At 34.8% G+C, this 27,619-nt stretch overlaps 1 protein-coding gene across 3 annotated transcripts in view; it reads right to left on the reverse strand.

The window, feature by feature from the left end:
• Nucleotides 1-4,646: 4,646 nt before the first annotated feature.
• IFT74 (intraflagellar transport 74) overlaps nucleotides 4,647-27,619 on the reverse strand; it is a 43,339-nt gene continuing 20,366 nt past the window's right edge. The window contains exons 13-22 of one of the 3 annotated variants that reach the window (XR_010386331.1): nucleotides 25,751-25,830; nucleotides 22,202-22,255; nucleotides 17,798-17,895; nucleotides 16,239-16,365; nucleotides 12,552-12,715; nucleotides 11,744-11,869; nucleotides 9,202-9,262; nucleotides 6,765-6,985; nucleotides 5,439-6,051; nucleotides 4,647-5,314 (exon numbers count right to left, since the gene is read on the reverse strand). Coding sequence is in view for 1 of the 3 variants with exons in the window: in XM_026115796.2 (XP_025971581.1) it covers nucleotides 6,870-6,985; nucleotides 9,202-9,262; nucleotides 11,744-11,869; nucleotides 12,552-12,715; nucleotides 16,239-16,365; nucleotides 17,798-17,895; nucleotides 22,202-22,255; nucleotides 25,751-25,830 (826 nt within the window). In the remaining 2 variants the exon portion in view is untranslated. Of the gene's footprint in view, nucleotides 6,052-6,151; nucleotides 6,986-9,201; nucleotides 9,263-11,743; nucleotides 11,870-12,551; nucleotides 12,716-16,238; nucleotides 16,366-17,797; nucleotides 17,896-22,201; nucleotides 22,256-25,750; nucleotides 25,831-27,619 lie in introns of those variants that run through there. The other 2 variants (XR_003261575.2, XM_026115796.2) reach the window with 2 other exon arrangements.

Consider the following 27,619-nt stretch of genomic DNA (forward strand, 5'->3'; position numbering starts at 1 on the left):
AAATGTGACACTAAAAGTCAGAATTAAAGGTACACTCACCGAGATGTTAAAAAGTTATAAATGAGAATGGCAGTAAGAGCAAAGAAAGATACTGCATTACTTACTTAGGTTTTATCTGATGAGAGGCTAACAGAGGCTGATGATAACTGGTCTGGCTGATGGGCATGTCCTTAGGTAGGTTACTACCTGCATTTGGGACCCACAGACTACACCCGTTGTCTATTTTTTAAAACTTCTTGGTGAGATTCAGAAAGGTTATCCAATCCCATCTGGTTCCTAAAGTGCTCCACTCTCAGGAACATCAGTTTTACAGGTGAGTGCTGCTGATTAATAAATATCAGCATTCATATCTAATTTAACACCCATCAAAATAGCATATATGAATTTTTAAATTGGCTACAGTGGGGAAAAAAATAATCTTTCAACATGTAAATATAACCCTAGCATTAAATACGACTTTCAATAACTCTGTTTATTGAAAGCTAATTTTATGACATGTCAAGTGCCTTGAACTCCTGACACCAGGCTTTCCTCTTTAGATAAGCAGCATGTTTGTCTCAAGGACAGTCCATTCATATATGCTGTAGCACATGGAAATATGTGAGGAGGAAAAAGAAACAATGTGACTCTGCATTTCTTTAATCAGGTAGATATATTAGCAGAAAGCACATATCCTCTTGCAGTGTCTGGATATATTATGCTTTTTTGGAAACAAGCCATTGCTCTGGCCTTGAAATGATAATAATATGTGTGTTTTAGCAGCAGGCAGTAAAGCACTAGGTATTAGACTTACAGTACTAAAATTTAGGAGTTACTACCCACTGCAATGTGAAGCAGAGGCTCATAAATTAGAGTTTAGGCCTCCTTCTGGCAGGTCCCATTATGCACTATGCTGTGAAGGCTAATCGCAGCCCTGAAAGCCATTTATTCTGGTTCACCTGAAAGTGAGAGACGGCAGTCCCCTGGCCAGTCTTTGGCTAACCAGAATGAGGTATCCCCTAGGCTGGGGACAGCCACTATGCGTGTGGCATACTGTGTGGCATATAGTGTGGCATGGTAGAAATGGGAAGGAGATAAGGGTTTCTGTGGTGAGGGGTGTGGATACGTTGTGAGACAGGAAATATGAAGGCCGAGGATGTTATGTGTAGAAGAGCTATGATGTTGCAATGGGTGGTTGTCAGAAATGTTAAGGTGGGCTCAAAAGTGTAAGAAAGTCTGTTTTTTATAGCTTGTTCACTTAATTTGGGAATTAAGTGCTGAGGATCCTCACACCTGCTGAGGATTTTCAGTTACTTCATGCTTTTTCTACTCCCTCGTCTGCATATAGTTACCCAAAAGGCAACTCAGGATTGCTAAATACAGCTATGATTAGTTTTTTTGCTCAGCACGTTTCTTCATTTCTTTGTCTAAACAGTGGCTTTTTTGAGCTTTCTGGAGACCATGGTGTGGAAAATGGCTGGCTATTGAGAAGTCTATAGAATAGTCTTAGCCAAGGAGAGCTTTTACTTTCTTGTTTTCCTTGCTACTTTACTACAATAAAAGTAAAGACAAGATCTTGTGTGAATTCCTTTCAAGGAAAGTTCAACTGATGAAACAATGCAGGAGTTGGACGCTGTACCTCTGTACAGAGAGGCCTATGTATCAGCGAAGTCTTTGAGAAGGACAATGGCCTTTTTCTCTAAGGCCTAATATATGTATTATGGAAACTTACTTTGAGAGGGGCTTATATTTTGCTCAAAAAGATTTTATGTGGATTTTGTAGGTTTTAAAATGGCCAGTGGTCAGCAGAGGGAAATATTTTTAACAAAATAATTCTTGTTTCCCTGTTCTTTGCTGGTGATGAAAGGGACTGAGACTATTTTAAGAAGTACTGGAAGAAAGAAATTATGAGGCTAAGAGTTAGCAATGGTAATGGCTACTGATGATGCCAAACAAGCATGTGAATTCTCATGAGCGAGAAGTAAGCTAGTTTTATTTCAGTGTGTTTGCATGAAGGGGACAAATTGCATCCTTGATGTCATCTCTTTTTGATCCCATTGTTTTCCTATTTTGGAGCATGTCTTCTTTGGTTTTTAAATGGTGTGTTAAAAGAGGTGATTCTGAACACATGCTAAATTAACCCAAATTCAAGCTTTGGTTTCTCTGCCAAGACTGGATCGGATTATTGGCACACAAGTCTAAGGGATGTTAATACATCTGCTGTTCTGAAGTCAGTACAAAGTCAGGAGATGAATGAGATTTTGCAGCCTGCCGGGCTGAAAGAGAGATCATCCAATGTCAGGTGACCAGACCTGATACAGAAGCTATGCAGCATAATATTTTTCCTCTCTATACTTTGTTACTGCTTTTCTACTTAGTATTACTTTGCTACAACACATTCTGAAGGATGAATGAGTCTGTGTGTTTATGTTTAAATGCTAACTAGTCAAAATCCAAATGTCTATAAAATACTAACACTGAACCATCCTCTGTAATGCTGGGCAATAAGTCTGCCTAGAGTAGCCTGCCATTATAAAAGAAACTAAACTGTAAGTCTCAGATCTGAACACTTTGGAGAAATAAAGATTAATTGTGCAAGCCACTTAATACATATAAAGTTTGGAGGCCTGACTATTGCTTCCAGGGACCATGAAATAGGTCATGCTAATAAGATCTCAAGGTTAGTGTTCTTATCCATTAAGGTTAGCAAATTTCATTCTTTAAATCCTGTGCACAAGATCCACTATCTTTGTCTCATATTGTTAATGTGATTCTTATGGTAACTTTGATTTGATGACTGCATTGTTTATCTTTACAGTGATTAGAATCCTGACAAGATTTGAATAGATTTTCAGTCATCTGTTAATTTGCCATATAATTCTCTCAAAACACATGTAGGCATTTTTTCTTTCAAAAATTGAATACTGCCTTCAACAGCAAATGTAACTTAGCAATAAATTTGTCATGTACCTAGCTCTGCTTCCAAATTTACTTCACACTGAGATTGGCTAAAATCTTGTACTAATATAGAATAGTCATACATATACTATTGGTGAGCTGCAACGTACCAGTTCCTTCTGTTAAAAGCCTCAGCTTTTGATTTATTCTTAACTGTGTATGAAAGGAAGAATTATAAATGGTAATTTTTTGAGACCTTGAACAATATAATTTTAGTCACTCTTGAAATATGGAAGACTAGACGAAATAAACTTCTCATCTTGAGATGGGAAGTTAAAATGTGGGTTTGCATATGGATAAATGACTAACAATACTCTACACTAACCTCAATAACCCTGAAAATAGGAAATAATCTTCAAACTATTTTAAATGCAGCAAATCTGAAAACAAGTCCAAAGCAAGAGATACCTTCTCTTCATTTGAAGAGAAAGTTTGAAGGCTTTATTTTGAATTTTGTCGCTCATGCATAGCTGTTGGTGTGAATGATAATACTTTTTGATAATTTCCATTATAAGCATTACAGTGCCTCTTCTTTTCTTTCTACATATAAAGTCTAATTTTCAGAGATGCTGAGTCCCCATCACCTGACTTGAAATAATCTCTGTGGACAAACTGACATCATATATCTGAGACAGAGGTCTTACATCTTTCTCTTTCTTTACGCCACAGCAGAAACATTGGGCCTGATCCAAAGATAGCGCTGACAAAGGAAACGAGCTCAGCCACTTTTAATGAATATAGCTTTCAAGCAGTTAGTTTTACAAAAAGAAAACAGGCAGGTCATTTTACATCCTGGCTTTTTTTTTTTTTTTTTTTTTTTTTTTTTTTTTTTTTAATGTGGAAGGCTTCCTCCATTTTACATGTTTGATATATCATCTAGTTAGCCCTCCTTCCTTGAATGAGAATCTGCAGTCTAGACCATAAGTAATGGCAAGCAACACTTCTTCCTCTGCTCCAAACTTCTGCCAATCCCAACGAATGTTGGCTAAAAGCTGGGATTTGAATTTAGATCATCTCTGCAGTTGCAAAATGCTTAATAGCTTCCTTCCTTTTTACTGAGGAAGGAAAAAAAAAAAAAGATACTAGTTTGGGAATAATTCAGTTCCCTTTCCCAGTGATTAACCTGGCAACATTGCCCTGGCTGGAATTGCCACCTACTGTCCGGTATTCAACCTGTATTCATTGCTGTTGTGGAAGTATTCAAGTCTGACTCCTTCCCTCCCTTCCCCCCCTTACACACACAGACATAGACACAGACACAGACTCCTGCAGCAGATATACAGCTTGCCTGGAGATATTGTGATATCCTGGAGTATGGAGAGAAGATCAGTGCAGTGCAGTCAGTTCATGAGCTGGGAATAGCAATAACTCCTATACTCATCCTCACACAAAGCAAAAACACAACGTAGAAATAATGGACCTTCTGGCTAAAGATTCTGAAACTGAAATGCTTATTTCCATGCAGTGTGTCAATGAAGTGGGATGCAGGCTGGAGTTATAATGACAGCCCAGTACTAGTGGACCTAGTGTTCTGGGTGATTTGCAGTGCCTGACATCATGAAACAGTGTCACATTTTTCTGCTCGGTGTATATGCTGCCAATTAATTTGTGCCCTCTCAGTTTGAAAGCATTGCATAAAATAGAAAAAAAAATGCCTGGGTACAAAGACCTGTGCTATTGAATTGGTGTCTTGATATACACACTGGACCTTCAGTAAAACAAATGTTTATTCCACGCATGTGTTCAATACTTAAACTTGGCTAGAAAAATTATAAAGAAGGTTAAAGAAAGGGTATTAGATCTCAGACTTCAGGAGCTAGATATGGACACAAATTACTCAGCTCACAACTGAGAGTCGCATGTTAGTAAGTACACAAATCTCCTAGAAGAAGATTAAATACCAGCTTTGCAGCTCACCATTTAGATTCCATGAGGTTCTTTTCAGCCAAGAATAATGGGACCATGATCCAGGATGATGAGGATGAACTGTTAAAACAAGGAGTGGCTGAAGAGGTTCTCAGGCAAAAACAGGTAATCTGGAGACCATCAATATAACAGGAATAAGAGTAGAGTGCTGGAGAGAGTGTTTTTATTACACACATCTCCTGGAGAACACAACAAATCTTTTCTATGCTATCTCACAGAATCAGTGCCAAGGAACAAAGCCATCCCTTGCCCTGAGTGAGTAGGAAAGTAAAGTAAAGCACTCTTTATTGAGTTTGCAGTTTCTTTCCATTGTTCATTAAAACATGTTACTGTAGCATGAGTTGTATTCAGGAGACAATCTCACTGGTTAATGAATGGTCCAAGTGGTGAGAATATTAGACTTCAGCTTCATTTCAGCAAATAATGGGCTCTCTCTGGAATAGCTAAAACTCTGAGAAGAAGGAAGAGACATTAGTGGGAATTTTCCCTAGACAACAGACTTGGGTTTATAGAAATCCTGTTCCATCACCTCTAAATGTTATATACACATAAATATAGAGAGCAATAGCACTTACTGAACTGAATTTGGAAACAGTGCTCCCTGCAAGAATCTGCAATATACTGTTGTACACATTTTTCCTACATATTCAAAATGACAACCACGGATCTGGAGAAACAGAGATAAAAATACGTAATTTATATTTTAACAAACAATGCATATTTTCAAATCCTCTGTCTACTCAAATTTTATACAGTGAAACCAGTAGTCTGCTTTTTTGGAAAGACTTTTTCAAGGTAGTAGAGCAACTACAAATCCACTCTCTACTGCTCGTTTCATGTCTTTTTTTTTCTTTTTTTTTCTTTTTTTTTAAACACATATAAAAGACTAGATTACTGTCTGGCTAGGATTCCCAGCTATAGTCTGCTATACTTTTTTTCTCACTGACCAGGACTAGCTTACAATATATAAGGTTAAGGAAATATCAACACAGAGTTTATAATTACTGGTAGAATGTGACAGAAATAAATATACAAGGAAGTTTTGTTTTATTTCAGTGTTATTTGACATTTCTTTATGATAAAGGACACTGATACTTCTGTATCAGTCCTGTTTTTGTTCTACATTGAATGATCTATTCCATGCACTTTTCTCAAAGTACAGGTCCATATGACACTGCAGCTTGAAACCTGAGGGGAAAAAATGCAGAAAATATAAATGATTTTACTTTTTACTTTTTATTGGTGACTACTACAAAACTAAAAAGCAGTGCACAAAGTCAGTACTAGCTATGTGTTTCATTACATTTTTATTGCAGTTCTGTCCTTACAATCACATTAAAAACATATAAAATAAGACAATGCTCCAGAAATTAATCAGTTCTCCCTTAGAAATTGAAAATTCATTGATACATTTCTTAAAATATGTTTATTTTTGCAGTGAGATTTTATAACATGAAAGAGTTCTAATTTAAGAGGTGCTTGTTGTCCTTAGATGTTGTCCTTCATTGTTATAAACTGCTGTTTAAATTAGAGAAGGTATGCTTATACACGCTAGCAGAAAAACCATTTATTTTATTATACACTTTCATTCAAGATCAATGTGTATAAAAGCCCAGACAGTCCTTTTCCTGGGAAAACTTCCGTTCTCTTCTGTAGGAATAGGACTACAAGACAATTACACAAAGTCATTGTGTAAAGCAGACTGAAACTGCACCCCTGACTACAAATCCAGCAATGGACCTAAGTGATATTTTCTTATGGTTTTATATCTAGTATGAAATATACATTCAATTCATTTCTAAAGGTTTCTTAATATTTATTAACAATTAACATTTCTAAAATAAGGAATATTATTAAAACCTTTAATTTTTATAAACCTGGAAAAACACTTTTAACAGCACCTGTTGCATTACTGGAGCGTGAATAAGCTTGGTAGCTCAGCTTTCCATGCTACTTGTGCACATCTCTCGTTATTGGTCCACTGAACAAGAAGGAAGCTCCTGGGCTCAGTTCTTGGTGTTCTGTAAAGAGTCTATGAGAGCTTTGTTATATTCTGTGATCAGCTTTCTCACATTCTTCATTATTGGCTGGTAGTCACTCTCCTGACTTTTTGTTGCTATGACTGATTAAAAGAATTAAGGAAACAAACTGACAATATAACTATTGCCATAATTAGAGATCACAAGGGAACCATATTACAATAAATTTCCTTCTGCAAAAACTGTCAAGGGTTGCAAATAATGGAAAAACTCTAATTCAATCTAAAAGATCTGCACTAATCTACTAGTTGTCAAATCATGCCGAGCATGACAAAAAGAGACTACATACCAAGTAACTTTTGTTTCTATGTGTATTGCCTCTTCAGATCCCTCAGAAAGACTCTGCCCATTGTCACATAAATAAAACCATTCCAAAGCACTCCAGCTATTTAAGGCTGTATGTCTGTGTACTCAAGAACTCAGGCTACAAAAATCCCAGCCCAAGAAAACTGTACCATTTCTTTTCACCAGCCCAAGCAGACAAAAAATTCTGCATAAGTATCTGCACTCGGATAGGTGATACATCACAGCAAACCAGGAGGAGCTTTTAGTACTGTGATCATCATTTTTTCCTCCTGTGTTTTTTTAGAGGGTCTTTTTTTTCCCATTAGAAAGAGTAACATTCTTGACTTAATAAAATATTCCTGTAAAGCCTTCTTCATAGCACAGATGGCTCTAAATCTATTTCTTTAATGTCGCAGGCTCTTCTTGAACTTCCTAGTGAGCCCTAAGATCTATTAAGGAGTGACCTCAGTCATGTGGAGGTAAGCTGGAGCTTACCAGAAGGTTTCATATCAGTAAAAAAGGAAGAACAGTAGGATGCCCAGAGGTCAAATATACATCATGTCATAGGGTGGTAAGTCTTCTGGTGGAAACCTGAAAAGGCATATACAAACAATAATCCAAACATGAATTGTTGATTCTTTTTCAAGCAAAAAAAAGAATAGGTTATTTCACTGGAATTACTTCATTCTATTAGACTTTTAGTAGCTTATTATTTCCCCATAATATTCTGAAAAATTTAAAAAAATACATATACGTACACATGTGCATATACATAAACACACACAAATCAAAGAAGTTCACTACTACTAAAGGAATATTCCTTTGTCCAAGACATTCATTAGTTTTTTTTAAGGATTAGAACATTATAAAACAAGAGAATTGTGATATTTGGTACTTGAAAAAAATAATGTTTTAGGCACATGCTATATTCAGTTTTTTTTTCTGATGCTAGAGTATTATAGAATTGCCTGAAATATATCTTTGTCTTTTTCTGAGGCACCTAGCATTGTTCATTACCTGACACACAGCATTGGTCTAGGGTTGTGAATATGGTCTAGCTTTGCTGTTACTTTTCTGACATATTTGTGCTATAATTATAAAAAGTAATTTTAGGCATCTTTGATATTTCACTATTTTTGTCTCCTTGATCATCTTAAAGTGCGGAATTTACTGCAGTGCATTCGTAGTCTTGGAAAATAAAATAAAGGTACAACTATGTCCTACTCGGATCTCTACAATAATTATGGTAAATAGTACAAGATAAGAAGAATCATCAACTCTAAAAACCTCATTGCTTCTGTTAATTTGAAAAGGTATCTTATGAAAGTCATCTGCAGCCAAAAAGATTTTGCTGGCAGTTTGGAAGGTCTTTTAGGATTAGTGGGGGAGATAGTGGAAAGCACCTCTTCAGTTAGCACCATATAATGAGAAAGCAACATCACAGTTCCCCCATCCCCGTAGATTCTGCAGCTAAAGACTCTCCTTGTCATATATGACTAGATTTATCCCAAATTTTTCTCTCTAATATACAATTCCTCTTTTATTTAACAAGAAATATATAAGAATGCATAAAATATATTGTTTACTTTTTCATGGTTGATATTTATTGTGTTTTGCAACTGCAAAATATCAGGCAAAGTCACCATACTATATAAATTTTCAAACAATACTACTCTTGCTGGATAATTTGAGGTAAGAACGGACAGACATAAAGGAAATCTTTGAATAGATATGAAACCTAACAGCAAAACTGAATCAACAGTAAAAACTCTGGACTGCAAAGACAAATCCTATGCTTTAAGACCCATTAAAATTGTTTCAGACTAGAGAAGCAAGTTTCATTGCATGTAATACCTACTAGGTTAAACTGTTATTTGCAAAGCATTGCTTTTCCCCCTCCTCCCCTGTCTCCAGCTCCCCATTCTGTCCTGTCTTATTCTGGTGGAGGAAATAGACTTCTTCCTCAATTACTACAGTGTGAGAATTTTACTGTATTTCTTAAATAAAAGGATACATTCCTTCATCATAAAGTTATTTTGCTCATGGTGCTGCCACTTCCTCTCCAAATTTGTAAGCTGAAAACATAAAAAGAGACTTTAATAAGAGCCAAAAATGAAAATGATTACTACACACCTACCTAATATAACAAATCTTCCCAAACTCTTATTTCAGTACTTTGCATTCTATTGCCTGGTAAGGTCTAGGTTATTCCACATGAAAACTAGAAACCATAAATACTGAGAAAGCCATTTTTAAAGCTGTCAACAATCAATTCATACATAACTTATCATTTCATGTAGCTACTTTTTTGCTGTGTATGTAAAAATACTTCACGTAACTGCAATGATACATGGACAAAAAAAAGATGAGTATTTGAGATTTTTGTCAGGTAGGGAAACTTGTAAGCACCTCAGAGATAAAAAGATAAACACTGGAGGGAGATATGATTCTCATTATACTTCTATCATTTAAGTGATCTCTTCTTAAAATCAGTAAGACTTAAAATCACCAAAGATACAGTATTTCCTGACACTGGCCTGGACTCTCAGCTATACAGAAGAAACTTCCTTACTGCCATAGTTAAGTTTCCTGTCTGATGCCAGAAGCTGTGATAAGAACAGAGCTGCAGCGAGAAGATTGTAGGAGTGTGGGTTAAGTGTTGGCACCTCTTCAATTTTTTCAGCATCAACAGGAAACTAATGTGGACATTATATCGATGGCTGCTTCCTCACAATACAATTTTATAACATTAAATTGTTCTTCTGATGCTACTGTTCAGGATTTTGTATTTCAAGATACGTAGATGTTATTTTTAAATATAAAAGAAAATCATTCTGAAACTAAATTTCCAATGGAAACTACAGTAATATTTTAGAATAATATTGTTATATTTACTTAAAAGCTTATTCTTAAACCAGAAGATATGACAATACTTGCTGCTTTAGACAAAATACATTTTATAGTGGAGAATCAGTTACCTAGTGTATTGGTTCATGGCAAATATGGCTGCCATTTATGTGCATGATGAGATATTTCTGATCAATTATGATTTTTACTGCATTCGTTGTGGATGTTGCTATGTGCAGCTAGTAAAAGTGCTTAGATTTAAAATAGTTTGCAAAATAGGCCAAAGGAAATAGTCAGTGCTTTTTTTATAGTAACTCCTTGAAGGCCACACCTCATACAGTTAATTGCTTATAAAATCATTGTTTTCAATCACTTAACACTTACCTGTGTTGTGTACCTGATGCACACTCTCTCTGCATTTCAAAATGTTTTGGGTATGTCAGCTAATCAGGTATTTCAAGACCATATTTTTTTCACACTATGCTTTTAAAAGGATTACATAAATAGCAAAGAAAAAAATCCTTTTTGTGACACTGAAGTAGAACTGCCACAGCTTAATGAAATGAATAAATGCAATACAGTTACCACTATATAAAAACTTTTAGCATTGTTATGCAAATATCTTAACACTGATTGGCTGTCTGACTTACATAATCTCTATGTAAGTCCAAAGACTTACAGACTTTGGCTTGAGTCTTTGGAGATTTATATCATTGTCTCAGTTATTCCACAATAATCATATGCTATGAGTGTGTATGTACCTCATTCAAAAGTATGCACACATGCTCTCAGTCTTCTAATCCATAAAGTTCACTCCAGAAGAAAGTTATCTTAAACAAGTACAAATATCACCTTCACTTTGTAACTGAATTAGAAAAAGCAATCGTTCGAACATAAGGGACAAAGATCTCAACAACCTCAAACAATAAAATGAGAAAATGAGAAAAGAAATGAATCAATTCCCACTCTCTGTTGTTCCAGCTTATTTCAAGCTTCCCTCTGTGCATACATTCTTCTATGCTTGGGAAGTTCTGTTGCCAACAGCAATGTATTATCCTACAAGAATCAATGCTGCTCTAGACTTTATCAGCATCTACCCTCCTGATTCACTCTTGAAATGTACATGTAAATATACACTTATACCAACGTTATGTGGGCTTAAAAAAGCCCAAACGAACCCTAAAACTTCACTGGTCTATATAAAGAGAAAGAATTGAAAAAGGAGAAAAGAAATTATGACACAGGTTGCAAAGCAAGAACTTATCACCACTAATTTAAAAGCAAAAGTGATCTTATCTAATTAGTAGTGAGGGTTTTTTTCTGTAGTTTCTTTCTTAGTTGGTCCTCAAAACTTCTTAAGCAACTCCAACAAGATTGAAGTCAAAAAGAGGGACAGTTCTGAGCACAATTAAAGCAAACATTTAAACAAAGGATTTTTACAATTTTTAAGCTCAAAAAGACCTGCACTCAGTAATTTTGAAATCCAAAAGTAAAAATAAATTGATTTGCGTGGCATTAACTTTTATTTAAATGTAGAAAATTTGGATATATATGCACTTACACCACATAACTTTGAAAACTCACTCAGAAGGAATTAACTGATTCAGTCCAAACAGTTCTTCATGTATGTGAGAAGAGTGAAACCAGGACAGCAACAACTCAGCCAGGACAGCAACAACTCAACAGATAATATGTATGTTGAGCAATACCTGAGAATGAGTCTCATTGTCCTGCAGCTGTCTTTTTAGAGTCTCATACTCTGTATTCAAGTGTTCCATTATTTTCTTGAAAGCACAGGTACGTTTTGTCAATTTTTCTTTGTCATCTTGGAGTTTCTAGTTGGGAAAAAAAAACACAGAAAGATTAATGGATTAGTTCATCCATTTTCTGCAGGCTAAACATAAATTATTCCAATACCACTCTCAAGATGCTTCTCTTTCTTCCTCTTTGAACATTACCATATACCTAAAGAACCCAAAAAGCATTTCTCTAACAATGCATTATCTAACCCAAAGATAATATTCAATAGTTATGGCCAAGTAGCAGCCCAGACCTTACTATATCACACAAGTGGGAAATCTGATGTTAAGAATTTGTGGGAAATTTATCACGTGCCAAATAAGTGCTCTAGAAGGAGTCTGTCTTAGAGCAAATTAAGGACATGCATGATGGATTTTTTTTTGTTTGGGTTCTGTGATTAGATTTAGACTGCTAAATTCCAGCTTATGGGTAGTTTAAGTTACAGCAGAAAAGGCCAGATGGGTCAGTAAAGCAAGTGGAAAATTTTGCAGAAGGAGGTTATAGAAAAGTACCCAACTGATAGCCTGGCACATGTGCCCAGGTATTAAGTCATATATATAAACAACATTTGGATTCACCTGCACTGCTGTGCAAGCCAGTTTTCAACTACCAGACATAATTCCCATTCATAGACCTGGATTCCTCTATACTAAGTCCTGAAAAAACACACAAAAAACAGATCTTCTGTATAATTGTAGGTTTCATTCCTGTTATTACCTTTTTCTTCTCTTCTCCTGCTGCTTTCAGAGCTGGCAGATTGTTATAGATCTCCAAGTCCTTTTCGGTTTGTTCAATTTTGTCTTTAAGAGAAGCCAGTTCATCAACCATCTTGCCCTCTAAGAGTTCCATCTTCTGCAGATCCATCTGCAGTCTTTGACTCTCTAGATCACAAAATACACAATCTCTAAATAACAATACTTTTTATGTTATAATACATTACCCAGTTTATAAAGATTCATGCTTCATGAAAGCAATACAAACAACTTCTGCATCTCTTTCTAACTTTGGCATACATGAAAATGTTAATGTGAATGAAGAGAACTTCTCAATCTCCTTCACAAGGTCCCCATCTGTCAGACACCTATATTACAAGTACTGTGTTATAATCCATAAGTGAAGAATAATGCAAATACATGGTGATTTCATACAATACAGTGTGGCATTTCTATTGTTGGGGTTGTTTATACTATCAGTCAATTTCAAGTTTTCAAGCAGCAGTAATCCTTTACAAAATGCTGACTGAAATAATGTAGATGAGGAATAAATTTATTCTTGTTAGATTTCTAATATCACCTTTTTTTACTTCAGTTGCTTTTTATGTTAAGTTTTGGTTTTATGAGAGTAAATCTATAGCAAATTTTTCTCTAAACACTGACTCTGTAAAAGAAAAAAAAAGGAAAAAAAACACCTACGGATAGTTTTCTGGGTCTTCTCATTTTTATATTTTCAACATAATCTTGAATATTTAAACACTTGGCTAAATAACCTTATATTTCGCAGCTGTATATGACTGAGAAGAATGATTCAAATAATGCATTTCCAGTGCATGATTTGGTTCATGAGGTTTCTTTCTATACTCTAAAATAACAAGTGGGCTATTGGAAATGACAAGAATGCACAAAGGAACTTCTCAGGGCAAAACCAGTATATTTTACTCACACACTCAGGTTTGCACTGAGATGCAGAATTTTTCCCCCCAGGCTAATCATGGCAGTAGAGATCTTCAGGGTAGAACGGAGTGGATACGCATATGTGTGTGTGTGTATGACAGAGAGAGAGAGACTGAGAGAGAGAGAGAGAACTCAGCTTTCCAGAAAATGCAGATGTGGTTTCTTTCGTGGAATTATTTGGGAAAATCCTATGTGATCATGACCCTGTCATACCAACATTTTGGTACTTATCTCTTTTCTTGTGCATTTATGCCACATATTCGTTTTTCAGAATGAAATATTGGTGTTCATTAACATTTTTGACTTATTATAGTTTGGTGATTTCTTTAGGAATCTCCCCAAAAAAATATAAGCAAATATTTTTGTGTACAACATGTAATTATTCTGTGGAACACCTTTCCATAAGGTTAAGACTTAAAAAGGTCTGCATGTGTAAAGAGCATTTATAAAGACATTACAAATTTCCATACCTGTAAAAGGAAGGATATAAAAATACAAGGTTTGGAACTGAGTTACATACTTGTGTTTCAATGTTTAGGCAGCCTGTGTTCATAAACAGCTTAAGACGACACTTTCCTTGTGATCTGAGTATTTTGTAACCACCCATAATTTCACTCTGAAGTGGCTGGTATTGGCCAATGCCAGATCCTAAAACAGGACTGAACAGACCAGGGCTCTACTACTTGTGTTCCTACAGCACTACAGTTTCAAGAGAACAATCAAGAACCTTGATAAATTAGGTCTTTAGCATTAAAAACAATGAACAACAAAATTCTACAATTAAAAAAAAAATAAATTGAGTGGGAAATGGCTGCAAAAACAACTTTCAATTTTCATAGAGATTTATACTTTATCACAGCATTTTTGCTTTAATATTATTGTTATTCTAACATTAATATTATTATTATTTAAAAATAATACATAAGCCAAAATACCAGAAAAGATTTTTTGACTCTTCTATCCATATTCTGATAAAAACTACAGTGAGACAGAAATGAGCTATTCCTATCCAGTCACACTTTCTAGAGAAAAGGGAAGAAACTGGAATTTTCTCCTCACCCAGCAATAGCCACAAAGAAAAACAAATAAATAAACAAATAAATCCAAAACTTCTCTAGGGGAAGAGACAGGAAGAGGATGCAGCCCAGTTCCTTCTGATATGCCATGAAGTCGCAGCATCTAGCAGGCAGTGTGTACACAGTAGCAAACTCTGAGACCAAACTGCTGTGACCCAGGGAAATGTTTCTGGGAAACTATGCCATCAGCACTTTTGTTTACTCTTCATAGTTTCCTTTTCTTTTTTGTTTTTTGTTTTAAAGGGCTATCCTGGTGGAGTTTACACACCATTATTATGGCAAAAAATTATGGAAATCCAGATTTTAATCACAATATAAGAATCCTGAAGATGACTGAGATATAATTCAAGGGCTAGAAAGTACTTCAACTGTGGAAATTAAATATTTGCTGTATTTTTGGAAGAACCTAAAGTTGTTTATCACAGTACCTGTGACTCCTAGCTTTAGGAATTTTACTTATGAATCATTTCAATTATCTGCTGAAAATTATATACTGTAACTTCCTCCTCTCCCCTTGCCAAGAAAGAGCTACATCTTTCAATAATGTCTCTACAGCGCAGTGTGCTTCGAGTACCTTCTTATACTGTAAAATAGTAAGAATTAATGCTCATACAAAAGAACAAAAAATCATATTTGAACTTGTAAAGTATAATCTAGCTTTTTAAACTAAGTTATAACTGCAAAATGCACATTTGCAAACCAGTAAGCAAACACAAAGCATTCAACTGCTAACAGAACAATTAATTTCAATAGTATTTTTCTGCGTAATAACTGCTTATTTGCACATACCTACTTCAAAGTCACAATATAGGCTCCTACTTTGAAAATTACTATGAAGTACAGCACATAATAGTGTTCTAACAAAAAGATTTATGGTCCTTCATTCCTGCCCCTTCCTTTCAGTCATACAAAGAAGGAAAAGCTTGCTGAACCAATAATGATACCAGCAAAGGTTTAGAATTACGTGAACAATTCCATTATAAACAGTGCAAGTAAAAAAATAAATAGATACCTGTTACGGAAACAAAAGAAAAATATTGTCTGCTTTTTGGAATTACAGGCAAGATACTGCAGATTCTTAGACTCAATTTTAAGTGTTTGAGCATTCTCAAAATGAAGCTTACATGGATATTTACTTTGCAGAATCGAGACCGAGAATTTAATCCTTAGGACTATTTACACCGTAGCTGTCAGTTACTGTCATGTGGAACACACCCTTTTAGAGAAGCACAAACGGTTAGTGATACTAAGAACTATATTTACAAATAATATATGGTTAGTTAACTGTGCAGCGCTCTGCTTCTGTTTACTAAACATTATTTTAAAATTGTAACTTTTATTTTGAAGTGAATATTAATAAAATCAAATTTCTAGCTCAGTGAACATTACACCTCTGTGTTAAAATATATTTGTATAATATATATCTGTGCAAGCAAGCTAATCATTTATTCATAATAGTGAGGGAAATACTTATCAGGAATATATATAACTTGTTATTCACAGTAGTTTCGAACGGTCAACTTGACACTATATTTTAATGTTCGGAGATCACTGAGGTTGTGTTTTGTTATTAGCATAACAACCCATGCAATTTTAATTTTTTAAAGGAATTTAAATTTTTTAAAGGAATGAATTTGAAAATTCATTGCTCATCTCACCTGTACTCAGATTCTTAGCAGTGCTCTGTGATTTCTGCATTTCAGTTGATTTGAAAGTGAGATCTTCCTGCATAATCTTCAGCTCTTGATTGGTAACAGATGAAATTTGTTTCATACGATTCACATTCTGTACGTTACCAATAACAATAATGAAATGTTTTGTACCTTTGAAACTATGAATGCAAACTGATACATAAGAAAAAAACTCTCCTAGTACATTATCTATTATTTGGCTTTTCTAGAACAAAGATTGAAAATATTGTCAATAGTGTGAAATGATTTGAATGTAATTTGGTAGAAGATGTACTGACATGCCAGTGAAGATGAACAAATTGTGATAAACTGTGCTGCCATATCCGTCTCGTCTACAGTGTCACCTGGAGTCCTGTGTCCAGGCTGGGCTCCTAAGTACAGGAAAGACATGGACATACTGCAGTGAGTTCCGCAAAGGGCCACAAAGAGAATTAAGGGACTGGAGCATCTGTCATATGAGCAGAGGCTGAGCGAGCTGAGACTGTTCAGCTTTGAGAAGGGAAGGCTCTAAGGGGATCTTATCAATGTTTATAAATGTCCAATAGGAGGGTATCAAGAGGATGGGGCCAGAATCTTCTTGGTGGTGCCCAGTGACAGGACGAGAGGCAATGGGCACAAACTGAAACACAGGAAATTCCATCTGAACATGAGAAAACACTTCTTTACTGTGCAGGTGATCAAACACTGGAACATGTTCTCAGAGAGATTGTGGAGTCTCTACCCTTGGGGATATTCCAAAACTGCCTGGACACAGCCCTGGGTAACCTGCTCTACCTGACCCTGCTTGTGCAGGGGGTCCAGATAATCTCAACAGGTGCCATCCAACTTCAGCTATCCTTTGTGATTCTGTATCATTACATAATATATACTATATCATATTGAAATAGTGTAAGAGACCATTAAAATGATGACTCAGTCAAAACATTACTCTGCTGAAACATTTTTATGCCAAAAAAAAAAAGTCTATGGGAACCAAAAATGTTAAAAGGGAAAATATTTTGTAAGAGCAAAAAATGACAAAGACTGCACATGCGAACAATACTTCAAGTGTTTATGTTAAATATTACACAGCAGGGTATTCCAGACCTAATTTTAATAGATCAGAAGGATAACTGGAATACTGTCAGTTACCCTAACAGGGATCACAGCATACCCATGAAATGAGATTTGCAGATTTTGTATAAACAAACTATTGCAAAAACAATAGTTTTATTTGTAGTATTCTGAAATGTTTTAGTATGAATGTAATGCTGTTCATTATAATGAGGATGATGACTTATAGCAATGATACAGTCGTTTCCTTTATTTTGGCCATCTAATTTTCAAAATGTTTTCCCTAGAAATAATGAGAAATTAAATAAATCCCTTTTTTCTTACAACTGTACATAGTATCTCTTTAATCTTCTTAAAGTTTATTATGTAAATATGTACTAGATAGATAATACATAAACACCATCTTCCCTTCTGTTCCCTGTTCTGTGTTTCTAAATTCCTAATTTATCACAGCAGGAAGGAAATGTACTTACCCTACTTGAGTGCTCCAAGAGTGCAATAATGTTGGTTTCTGTTTGGGCCTTACGTTCTAATTCCTGGTTCTTCACCTCTTCAAAAGTCTCAAGAAAATCTAGAGATCAACAAACAAGATAAAAGAGGCTGCTGTTTATATGGGCACAGCAGAAGCTCTGGTGGTTCTTAGCTAAAACTATTAAATTGATAAAGTGTAAAATTTCAGACAGACTGCAACATAGTTTATTTAAAAGCCTGGTGGTAGAGACCTTGAAACCTGTCAAGTTATGGGTTGGAATGACAGACATGAAAAATTTTCCAGAGACATGTATTTGATTGATTAATGCAATGAAGTGGCCACTCTCTTGGATATGGTTTAGGAGCTGCCATTCAACGGGAAAGGAAAGAGCTTCGTCATCATCACCCCTTCTGAATGTTTGTCCCAGCAGCTGTTGGTCTTCATTTTTCTGAAAGTTACCAAACCAGGCTACCAAATAAAGGAAACAGCTAACTTCACTATCTCTAATAGCTTGAACTAAATCCTAAACACTGCTTGGGTTCTGAGACTGATAACCACCCAATATCACCTCTTTGTAACCATATAATTTCCCTTTTCTACTTTTCTGCTGTCTTATCTCTGTACTTTTGCATTCATTCTAGTAAGTATCTGACAAGACAGCTGGTTGGTGCTATGCACTCTGTATTTGCGCCCTAAGCATAATGAATTGAATTCTTGGTGACAGATACACTGCTGAAGAAAGGTGCTGGACACATCACAAATGTCAGAGGTCAATGAAGATTCCACTCATGGCAAGAAATTATGATCATCCCTTAGCTGCTGGCTCTCCTCCTGGAATATGGCTCATATACATGGAAGCACTTAAGAGGTAACTTAAGAGGTTATACACTTCCTAATTGGATTAAAATGGGGAGAAGTGCTTCTTTGAGGAATAAGTAAATTCAAGATGGATTATTTGGGAAAAAATAAAGAAGACAGGAGGGACTATTTAATGGAAATACTGACAAATCTCTCATTCACAGAAGGAATGAGCAAAAAGATGATCATAGAGCTTTCACTATTTTTCAAAGATCTCTGATTTTTAAATTCATTTCTAATAAAAATATTTATGGACAAGAAATCTATTGGAATAGCTGACCGACTTATCTGCAAAGCTGTCCATGAAAGAGTTACCTGAGAAGCTTTCACAGAGTACAGCTTCTTAGATTTTCAGAGGCAAAAGTGTGTATTATTGGAGTAAGTGGACAGTAATACTCAGAACAGTATCTCTGAGGCAGAGATTTCAGGATGAAAGACATCTGGGATTATTAGAGATCAATGGTTGTACACAACATGTCTGCAATGTGCATAGCTGATCTGCTAAAAGCAATGACTAGTTCTGATGCAGATTTAGTTGGCTCAGAAAGTCAAAATAACCTTTTGGTCTACCTCACATTGACTAATGACTGCAGAACAGTGCTTGACAAGTATGTAAAAAGGTTTATCTTTTTCCAACACTGCTGTGAACTAGCAACCAGAAACGTAGCTAAAAACGAAGCTTAGACAGCCTGCATTGATAAAAGCAAGACAAGTCCAGAGTGCTGGATAAGATCATTGCCGAGTCTGTTTTTCTCCAGCACCCAGGCTGCAAATGAAGGTGGCAGTAGAAGCAGAAGTTTCATTTTCTCTGTGATGTTCTTTTCGTTCAGAATGAACTCATCTTATTCTATTTTAAAGACAGCACAACTATACTTTAATAAGAGGAGCAAGAATGAAAGCTTCAGAAAGAGCTCCTTCCCCAAAGCACACTTAATGTACTTTTCATACCATCTACTGCTGTGAAATATAACTAGATAGGGATTTTCTTTACTAAGAAAATATCTGAGTACAGTAGCACAGGGAAAGGCTGTACAGGAAACAAACATACTGGAATTCTCACTTCATAGTTTGTATTATAAATATTCGAATTTTTTTTGCTTAAAAAATTGAATAGGTCATTTGTATAAGTTGAATCACTCATAACCTAACACAAAACTTTGAATCTCATTTAACTGTTTAGTATTCTAACAGTGAGCCAAGGCTTCACTAATCTCTCTCATTGGGGTTGAGTCACTTCTTTTCAACATATCAGATAATGCCATGGCCTTTGATGCATCTTATCACAAGAAAATAGAGGCATGCATTTTGTTTTAAGTAGTTGACTGCAATCTTTCTTGATTGACCTACTTATATGCTTCCAGGGATGCTGGGATACTAATCTTGCAAAGCACACAGGTAGGAAAGGCAGAGAAAAGAAATAAAAGCAGTGGGGGAGGGAAATACTTTCACATATTCATTTAAAAAAAGACATCCTGTGAACTTTAATAGATAGTAATTCTTCACTGAACAAAACCAAATCACTTTACATGCACAAATACATCATTTTATAAAATTGAGCCTAAAATTGTGAAATTAGGACCTCAGAACTGTATCTATATGATTTCAGTATTTCATTCTCCTTGGGCATTATGGACATTTTCATATTTTTGACCTTCTTCGAATTTCTTTAAAAACATTAGGTAAGGTCTATATTTACATCTCATTGTTTTCCTGCAAGAAAATCTCTTTCCTATTTATCATACCTGTTTGAGACACCTTGTCTTATCTGAGTGGTATGTAGTTCACAGAATCAGAAAAATGGAATGGAAGGCAAAACAAAAACAACTGTGTGTATGCTATTAATTCAGGGTTTACCTATACCCTTCTATAGCCTGTCTTGTAATAGACAGCTCATGATAAAAACACAATAACCTCCCCATACAATCAATTCCATTGTTTGATGAGTAAGTGTCTGACAAATTACACTTCTGTGTGCAACTCCCACTGTGGTATTTTCTCTTCCACATTGGTGTGATATTGCTGAGTCATGTTCACTTTGTCTTTGCCTATAACCATGAGAGCCCATTCTGTAGAGCTGTGCCTCATGAACTGTTCTCTGTTATTTCTTTTTGCTGTTGACTACTCCTGCCTAAGTGTAAAAACTTACATTTACCATTTTTGAATTTTTTCTACATCATTTTTAATGTCGTAATTATTTTAAATTCTAACCCTGCCCTCCAACATGCTTTCAGCTTTTCGTATGCAGGGTGTTTTGTGCCAAATTATATATTTACTCTCTCTCCCATCATCCAACAGGTTAATAAAATACCCCACACAGATTGCAACACTCCACTCAACACATCCTTCCATTTTGACACTGTATACTTTATAATTACTGATTTTTCCATGAAATGCTTAACAGGTTAATAAGGGACCATGTTTCCCTAGCCTGCTTCTACAAACATCACATGAGACAGCAGTAGAAGATATACTCATGTCAGCATACAAGTCATCTGCTGCTTCTCCTTGTTCTATATTATTTTTCTGTCACAGAAGTAAATTAGTTGCTTGTTCTTGACAAATTAATGCAAGCTTTCCTCATCTTCATGTTTCTGTAAGGTTTACAATTCTTTTGGTTGATTATTTGTTCCAGAATCTTTCTGGAAATTGATACTAAGCTGACCGGCCTGTAATTCTCTGGTTCTTCTTTTCCTATCTTCAAGATCCTTGCATGTTCTCTCAAATCTCTCAAGGATAACTTCAAACAGCATTGGAACTGCTTCACTGCTCTCTGATGAAGGTCACGAAATCAGGTAATTTGAAAATACATAGAGTCTCTAAGTATTCTCATTCATCTCTTCTTACTCTCAGATAAGACTTTATTTTTGTTATTGTGTTAGCCATTAAATTACAGTCAACATTTTTAGTGAACACTTTAAAAAAGGTGTTATATATATCAACCTTCTTGGCACTATTTATTGATCATTTTCCCCTTTTGCTGAGTGACAGATCGACACTTCTTGTAAACTTCCTATTATAGTGTACTAGCCATAAGATGTATTTTTAAAATAGTTCTGTTTTCATCCTCTATTAACTGCTGCTGAGACCTCTATGAAAACCTTTCAATATGGAAGATAACTTAGGTAGTACTCATCTTTAATAAATAAATATAAGGAACTTCAATTTTAAAGGATTATGTGGTCTCTATGCTTGCTCATTTTAAAGTTTTGGTTTTATTAGACCTGACCAGCTAGTTTTATTTATCTTTTATTTAAAAACATTCTAAAATTAATTTCAATATTCCTTTCATAAAATACAGCTGTGCTCCTAAAACCCTTAATCTTTGATGAAAAGCCATGAAAGGTGCTCCAAATACCTTTGAATATCCTGTAAGTCCTAAAATATCAATTACCTTGTTCTGATATAAACCTAAATCAGATCACGGAAACTTTACACGATGATCAACACATCAGTTCTTTTCACCTCTATATTAACTGCGTTTTAACAATCCAAGAAAACCTCTGTCTTAGTGGAATTAGGCTTAATTAATGTATATTAGACAACTTACTGTCCATGCTTTCTTCTCTCTTCTTCAGTTCCTTGTATTTCCAATTTTCCTCTCCTGCAAGAGATGTAACATTGATCTGACTTTATATCAACTCAGTCCTAGAATCCTTCAGGTAGGCAAAATGTCAGTTTTAAAAATTAAAATTCTGCGTGCCTACAAACTACAGGATGCATTCCATGTCATTTATCACAGTCATTTCAATTGACTATAAGCTATACACACTTTTATGTAAGAAACATAATTATTAATAAATCAACTTCAGTGTAATTTTAGAACGTTTAGAGGTTAGGATTTTTAATAAATAAGTGGGGGATAAACACTACTCTAATAGCATTCGCAAAAAGGATATCATTGGAATTTTTCTGTTTGAACAAAGAAAGTTGCTAGAATTTTTCTGAAGTCAAGTGATTACAATATAGAAAGAGTGCATTCATGTGTTTGGGTACTATAGTTAGTTAAAACTTTCTGCAATTCTGTTCAACCATTTCAAGGGCTCTTTCCTATAGCTTAATATACTTTTAGAAGGATATGCAGCTAGTAAGCAACAATGTGCCATTCACATGGAAATAAGCTGGAAAACTGTACAAGCAATGGAATAGGAAACAAACGGCAAAGAAAGCTTTCTACAATTATGCTTAAGAGTAGATCTCCAGCACATTCTTTACAGTGGTGTTAGGAGTAATGAATACCATACAGTATACAATTCAGTCCATCTTTAAATGCAATAATCTTAAGTTGTGAACATCTCTTCTTTAATTGTTCGAGTCTTGGTGATTGATTAAATTTCAGCATATGCTTCTAACTTTAAGGAATGCAAAGAAAAAGAATAAATGCATTTAACAGAGTAAGCATATTTTCTCCATGTCTTTTTATTTCCACATCCTCCTTGTTTTCCTTTTTATCTAGTACATACAAACAATAAGAACACCAAGGGGCCCTGAGGGGACTGTGATTTTGCTTCAGCTTCCTTGCAGCTGTAGCTCTTTTCCTTGCTTTCATTTTGCAAGGCAGATCTTCAGTACTTAACAACTCAAAATCTGCTCTACTCTTAAAAAGTCTAATTACAGTGAGTTGTGAAATAGGGAGCTACATGATCTCTCAAGTGTTTAAAGAAATAGCTATTTGAATTAAAGACTGAAACCTTTTAAAAGTCTTTATAGAGAAGTGCTCTTTGAAAACTGGCATTACTTTATGAATACTTTAACCATTCATGTAGTTTATAAAGTGTTAGGTCTATTTTACTATGAGTTTATTTCCATTTTGACTAATCATTTAAGGGTAACTTCTAATACATGAATTACATGCCATAACTTGATGTGTGATTTACTTCTTCAGATATTTGTAACTGAAACTAAAAAGTTTCTATTTATGATCTGTTTATTTTTGATATTTCCTTTTGAATACTGTTCCTAGTACTGAAATATTCATGTTGAAACATTCAAAAAAATGATTAGTTGTAACTTTTTTCCACAGGTTATTTTTACTTAAATCTACCTAAAAAGAAATTAGGCATTGAAACTGTGTGAATGCTTTATGATGTAAAATTTAAATACCAAGCCAGAAATAAGTTCATGTTGGAACAGGGAGGACAGTGGGAATCTGAAGGACTCCCTGAGATGCTGAATTAAAGCAGAAGTATGAATGGCCCTCTTGCATATTCTCTTTATTCACTAGAGAGGGAGCTTTGGGAGATTAGCTTTCTGTGCAAAAAGCTAATCCTTACAGATACCTTGCTTATTCTCTCTATATTATACCAACTGTTTATCAGAAAGTAATTGAAAAATTCACGTCACTTCCTTAGGGAATATTATTTGGTACACACATTATTTCTTCTGTGTCTGAATCAGTGTGAAAAATCACTGCTCATTTTCATAATTCTCCAGGATAGCACTACTTCACTTCTGCCCTTAGGACAGGTCCCACTAAAAACTTGACAATCCACAGACTGGATTTCAGCATGGCCACAGATTCCCACAGGACAGGCCCAATTGCTGATCATATTATGCAATCTAGCATAAGACCTGCTTTCAACTCACAAGTACGTGTTGGCCACCTTCTCCTGTTAAGAACCATATTGATTCAATAGATTCATAAACAAGTGCAGAAGAGAAGTCCAGAAGTGTTCCTGAGCATAGCAGAATTATTATTTCTGCTACTGATTTGAGAAAGGTCTTTATAAAATGATTCAGTTTGTTCTTCATATTGTTACGGAAAGCACTCACGTACACAATCAAGTTAGGCACGTTAATCAGATTTCATAAATATGTTAAGTGTTGTAGGCACACATTCATTCTGCATAAAATGGGTAAAAGAAAATTCAAATGAATACAACTAATGCAGGGCAGCCCAATGTCAGCATCAGCAGACAGTTAAAGCATCGCATTAAAGAAGCTGCCCTTTGACTCTGGGTATCTATGAACACCTCGGCAGCAGTTCAGCCAAACACAGAAAGAAGATCGTCTCTCACTCCAACATATTGCAACTTTTGTAGGCATAAGAAAAGGCCTTTGACTGTGCCCTCTCTCTTCTATTGCAAAAGTAAAAGGACAAAGAGAACCCATTTATGAGCTGGATCCACCCGCAGTTCGTAATAGATGTGCCTTAAAAATTATTTTCTCCTATACCACAGTGACAAACAAACTCTGATTCAATGCAGACTTCTAGGTAAGTTCATGGTGTGGCTTTTTTCTGCATATTCTGATTGTTCCTCACTTGTTGACAGAGAGCATGTGCTGTTCTCCTGCATGTGCTTCAAACACTGCTTTTCAACAGAGGTCTTTTTCTAAAATGGTGAAAGCAGCACAGATGTAAGGAAGGACTAGCAGCAAACGACTGTGTATCTAAACCTAAGTTTAAACTACAAAAAGCAACTCATTTCTTACCTTCTGCGTTTCTCCAGAGATACAAAAAAAAGTTGCAAAGTAAATGAAAAGGAAAAATACAAGCAAAATAGTAGACTTGGGAGTTATATTATCTGGAAACAAGAGAGCTAATAAAACAGATTTAATTTAATAGATTACTTCCACAAAAAATAATGAAATACCTGCAGAAATATGGAATAGTTTGTAAATAAAGAAACAAGAAGAGAAATAAAAATATTAAGGATTTGTTTAAGGTCAATTTCAGAAACATTTTTCCACTTTGAAGAAATTCACAGTTATCAACACAAGAAATGTCAAAGAAAGATGATAATAGAATTGAATTCTGTCTGCTTTAATCGTTATTATTATCAGTAAACATTCCCACTTCTACATTCACTGATAATATTTCAGATCATATAAAAGGTAAAATAAATAAAAGCTTTTCTAAAGCTGATCTGGGTCTACAATGCTGCCAGTATGAAGGACTTCTATTTCTCAAGGAGTCCTGAAAATAAAATTGGGACAGAAAACTAGACAGCTGTACTATTTATATACTATTTTTATTTATCAGTACAAATCTGATGAAACCGAAATCTGAGAATGGGTACTTGCAAATTCTCACATTCAAGGAGAAAGTGTTTTTTTCCTGTCTGTTTTATGTAGTCTGCTAAAACTCTAATGACATTACCTTGATGATCCTCCAGATCCATATCAAGGCGTTGAATGACTTTTCTAAAATGGTTTGTCTTTTCCTTTACTTCTGTTAGCCTAATAATAGACAATGAAAACTGAAGTTAAAAAGTTGTAAAATATTTATATTTTTCGAGAGCAATGAAGAGAAAGTTCAGAATAAAAATAGCAAGTCTAAGTTTATCAATAACAAAATAATATTAGGAAGATTACTGTTATTATAACAGGTATACGTAAATCACTAGTCACTTTAATTCCTGTACCTACTAAATACTATTGCTCTTTTATTAAAAACACTTCCTTTATGAATCATCAGTATTTGGTCTTATCTTCCTCAATTAGTCCCTCTGCTGGTTCTTACATAGCTTTGCAGAAGTACAACATAATTGGCGAACTATTAACAAGAAACTGTTTTAAAGTAAAATTATCTATATATTCACTAAAACTAGTTAAGAAATTTCCCAGTAGAACACTATATGGCATAATCGAACAAATTGGGAAATGAAAATACCTGAAAAACAATTTTCTGTAAACTCTCAAATACAATGAACTGTTATTGTTTCTTATCAAGAATTCTTTTAAGTAAGTTATTAGCCAATCAAAAGATATCAATGCAGTTAAAAATGATCAAATGATCATAGCTGGAAATATTGTTTAAAAGTGTGCAAATTTTTTTCCAGGAGATTTCAGGAATTACCCATTTTTTTTTCGGTAAAGAAAGAAAAATCAGAAGACTCAAAATCATATTGTGTTACTTTATTCCCCCTCATAATATAGCACTATTTATTACGACATTAACCAGAGCTTCTAGCAATCCTCAGGAAGATGTGTTACCCATGAGTCAGGAAGGAATACTCAGTTGCTCTTTAGAATTGAACTTTTAGTAAGCAACTTCATTAGATTTAGATTGTGACAAAACAAAACAACTAAACACTTCAAAATGTGAGTGCAGTGTAATGTAAGCTAAAGTTTATGGATGTTGCAGATGAATAACTCTTAAGTGTGAATGTGTTTTTCTACCTTACAGAAGTTTATGTCAATACTATTAACAATTTATCTTCGTAAGGCATGTTCATACGAATAGGAAGCATCCTATTATGCAGATCTGAACAGTCCAGCTGAACAATTACTCATTTCTAGTGATCTTTTAAAAGAAACAGCAGAGTTGAAGGAACACTACTGTGTTTAAATTTTGGTTTGGGGTATATAAGATAGAGGGGTTTATTTTCCAAAGTTAGCAAAATGTTAAACTATGCCCATCAAAAAAACATATTAAGACAAGAAGACTTATGTACTTTAATCTGTGAAAAAATAATTTTCTCAAAACACAGAAAAAACAACTTTTCTCGATTTGTCTGGCCTTATAACCCTCATAACAACGAATTGTGTTCTAGTGGTTTACCAATGTATTTTTCCTTCCTGACATAATAAACCAGAAATTGTTGTTCCAAAGGGACATAGTGGTTTGGCTTAAAATGTATACATAGGGATAATAAAGGATAATAAAAATAAAAAAAAACTCCAGGAGGAAACCTCGTTCTTAATTTAGTTACCTATCTTCTGACTGCTATTCCACTTGAAACTAGGTGTTACAGACCACTTTGATCTATGCATGTTCATCCAGATTGGATAATGTATATCAAATATGCTTATATATGAAGATTCTAGAAGTTTGGAAATGCTTTCTGAAAACAATCTAAAATAAAAAGATGCCACCTGAGCACATCAGCTACATTTACAATGATTCTTCAACCAGCTGAGTTTACAAAGGCTAATACACCTGATAAAACCCTTTTATCTGGAAATTAATGAATTATTTAGGAATGACACAAAAATGGTCTATCACATTAAAAATTATTTAAATACT

Source organism: Dromaius novaehollandiae, chromosome Z (assembly GCF_036370855.1).
Source record: "Dromaius novaehollandiae isolate bDroNov1 chromosome Z, bDroNov1.hap1, whole genome shotgun sequence".
NCBI lineage: Eukaryota > Metazoa > Chordata > Aves > Casuariiformes > Dromaiidae > Dromaius > Dromaius novaehollandiae.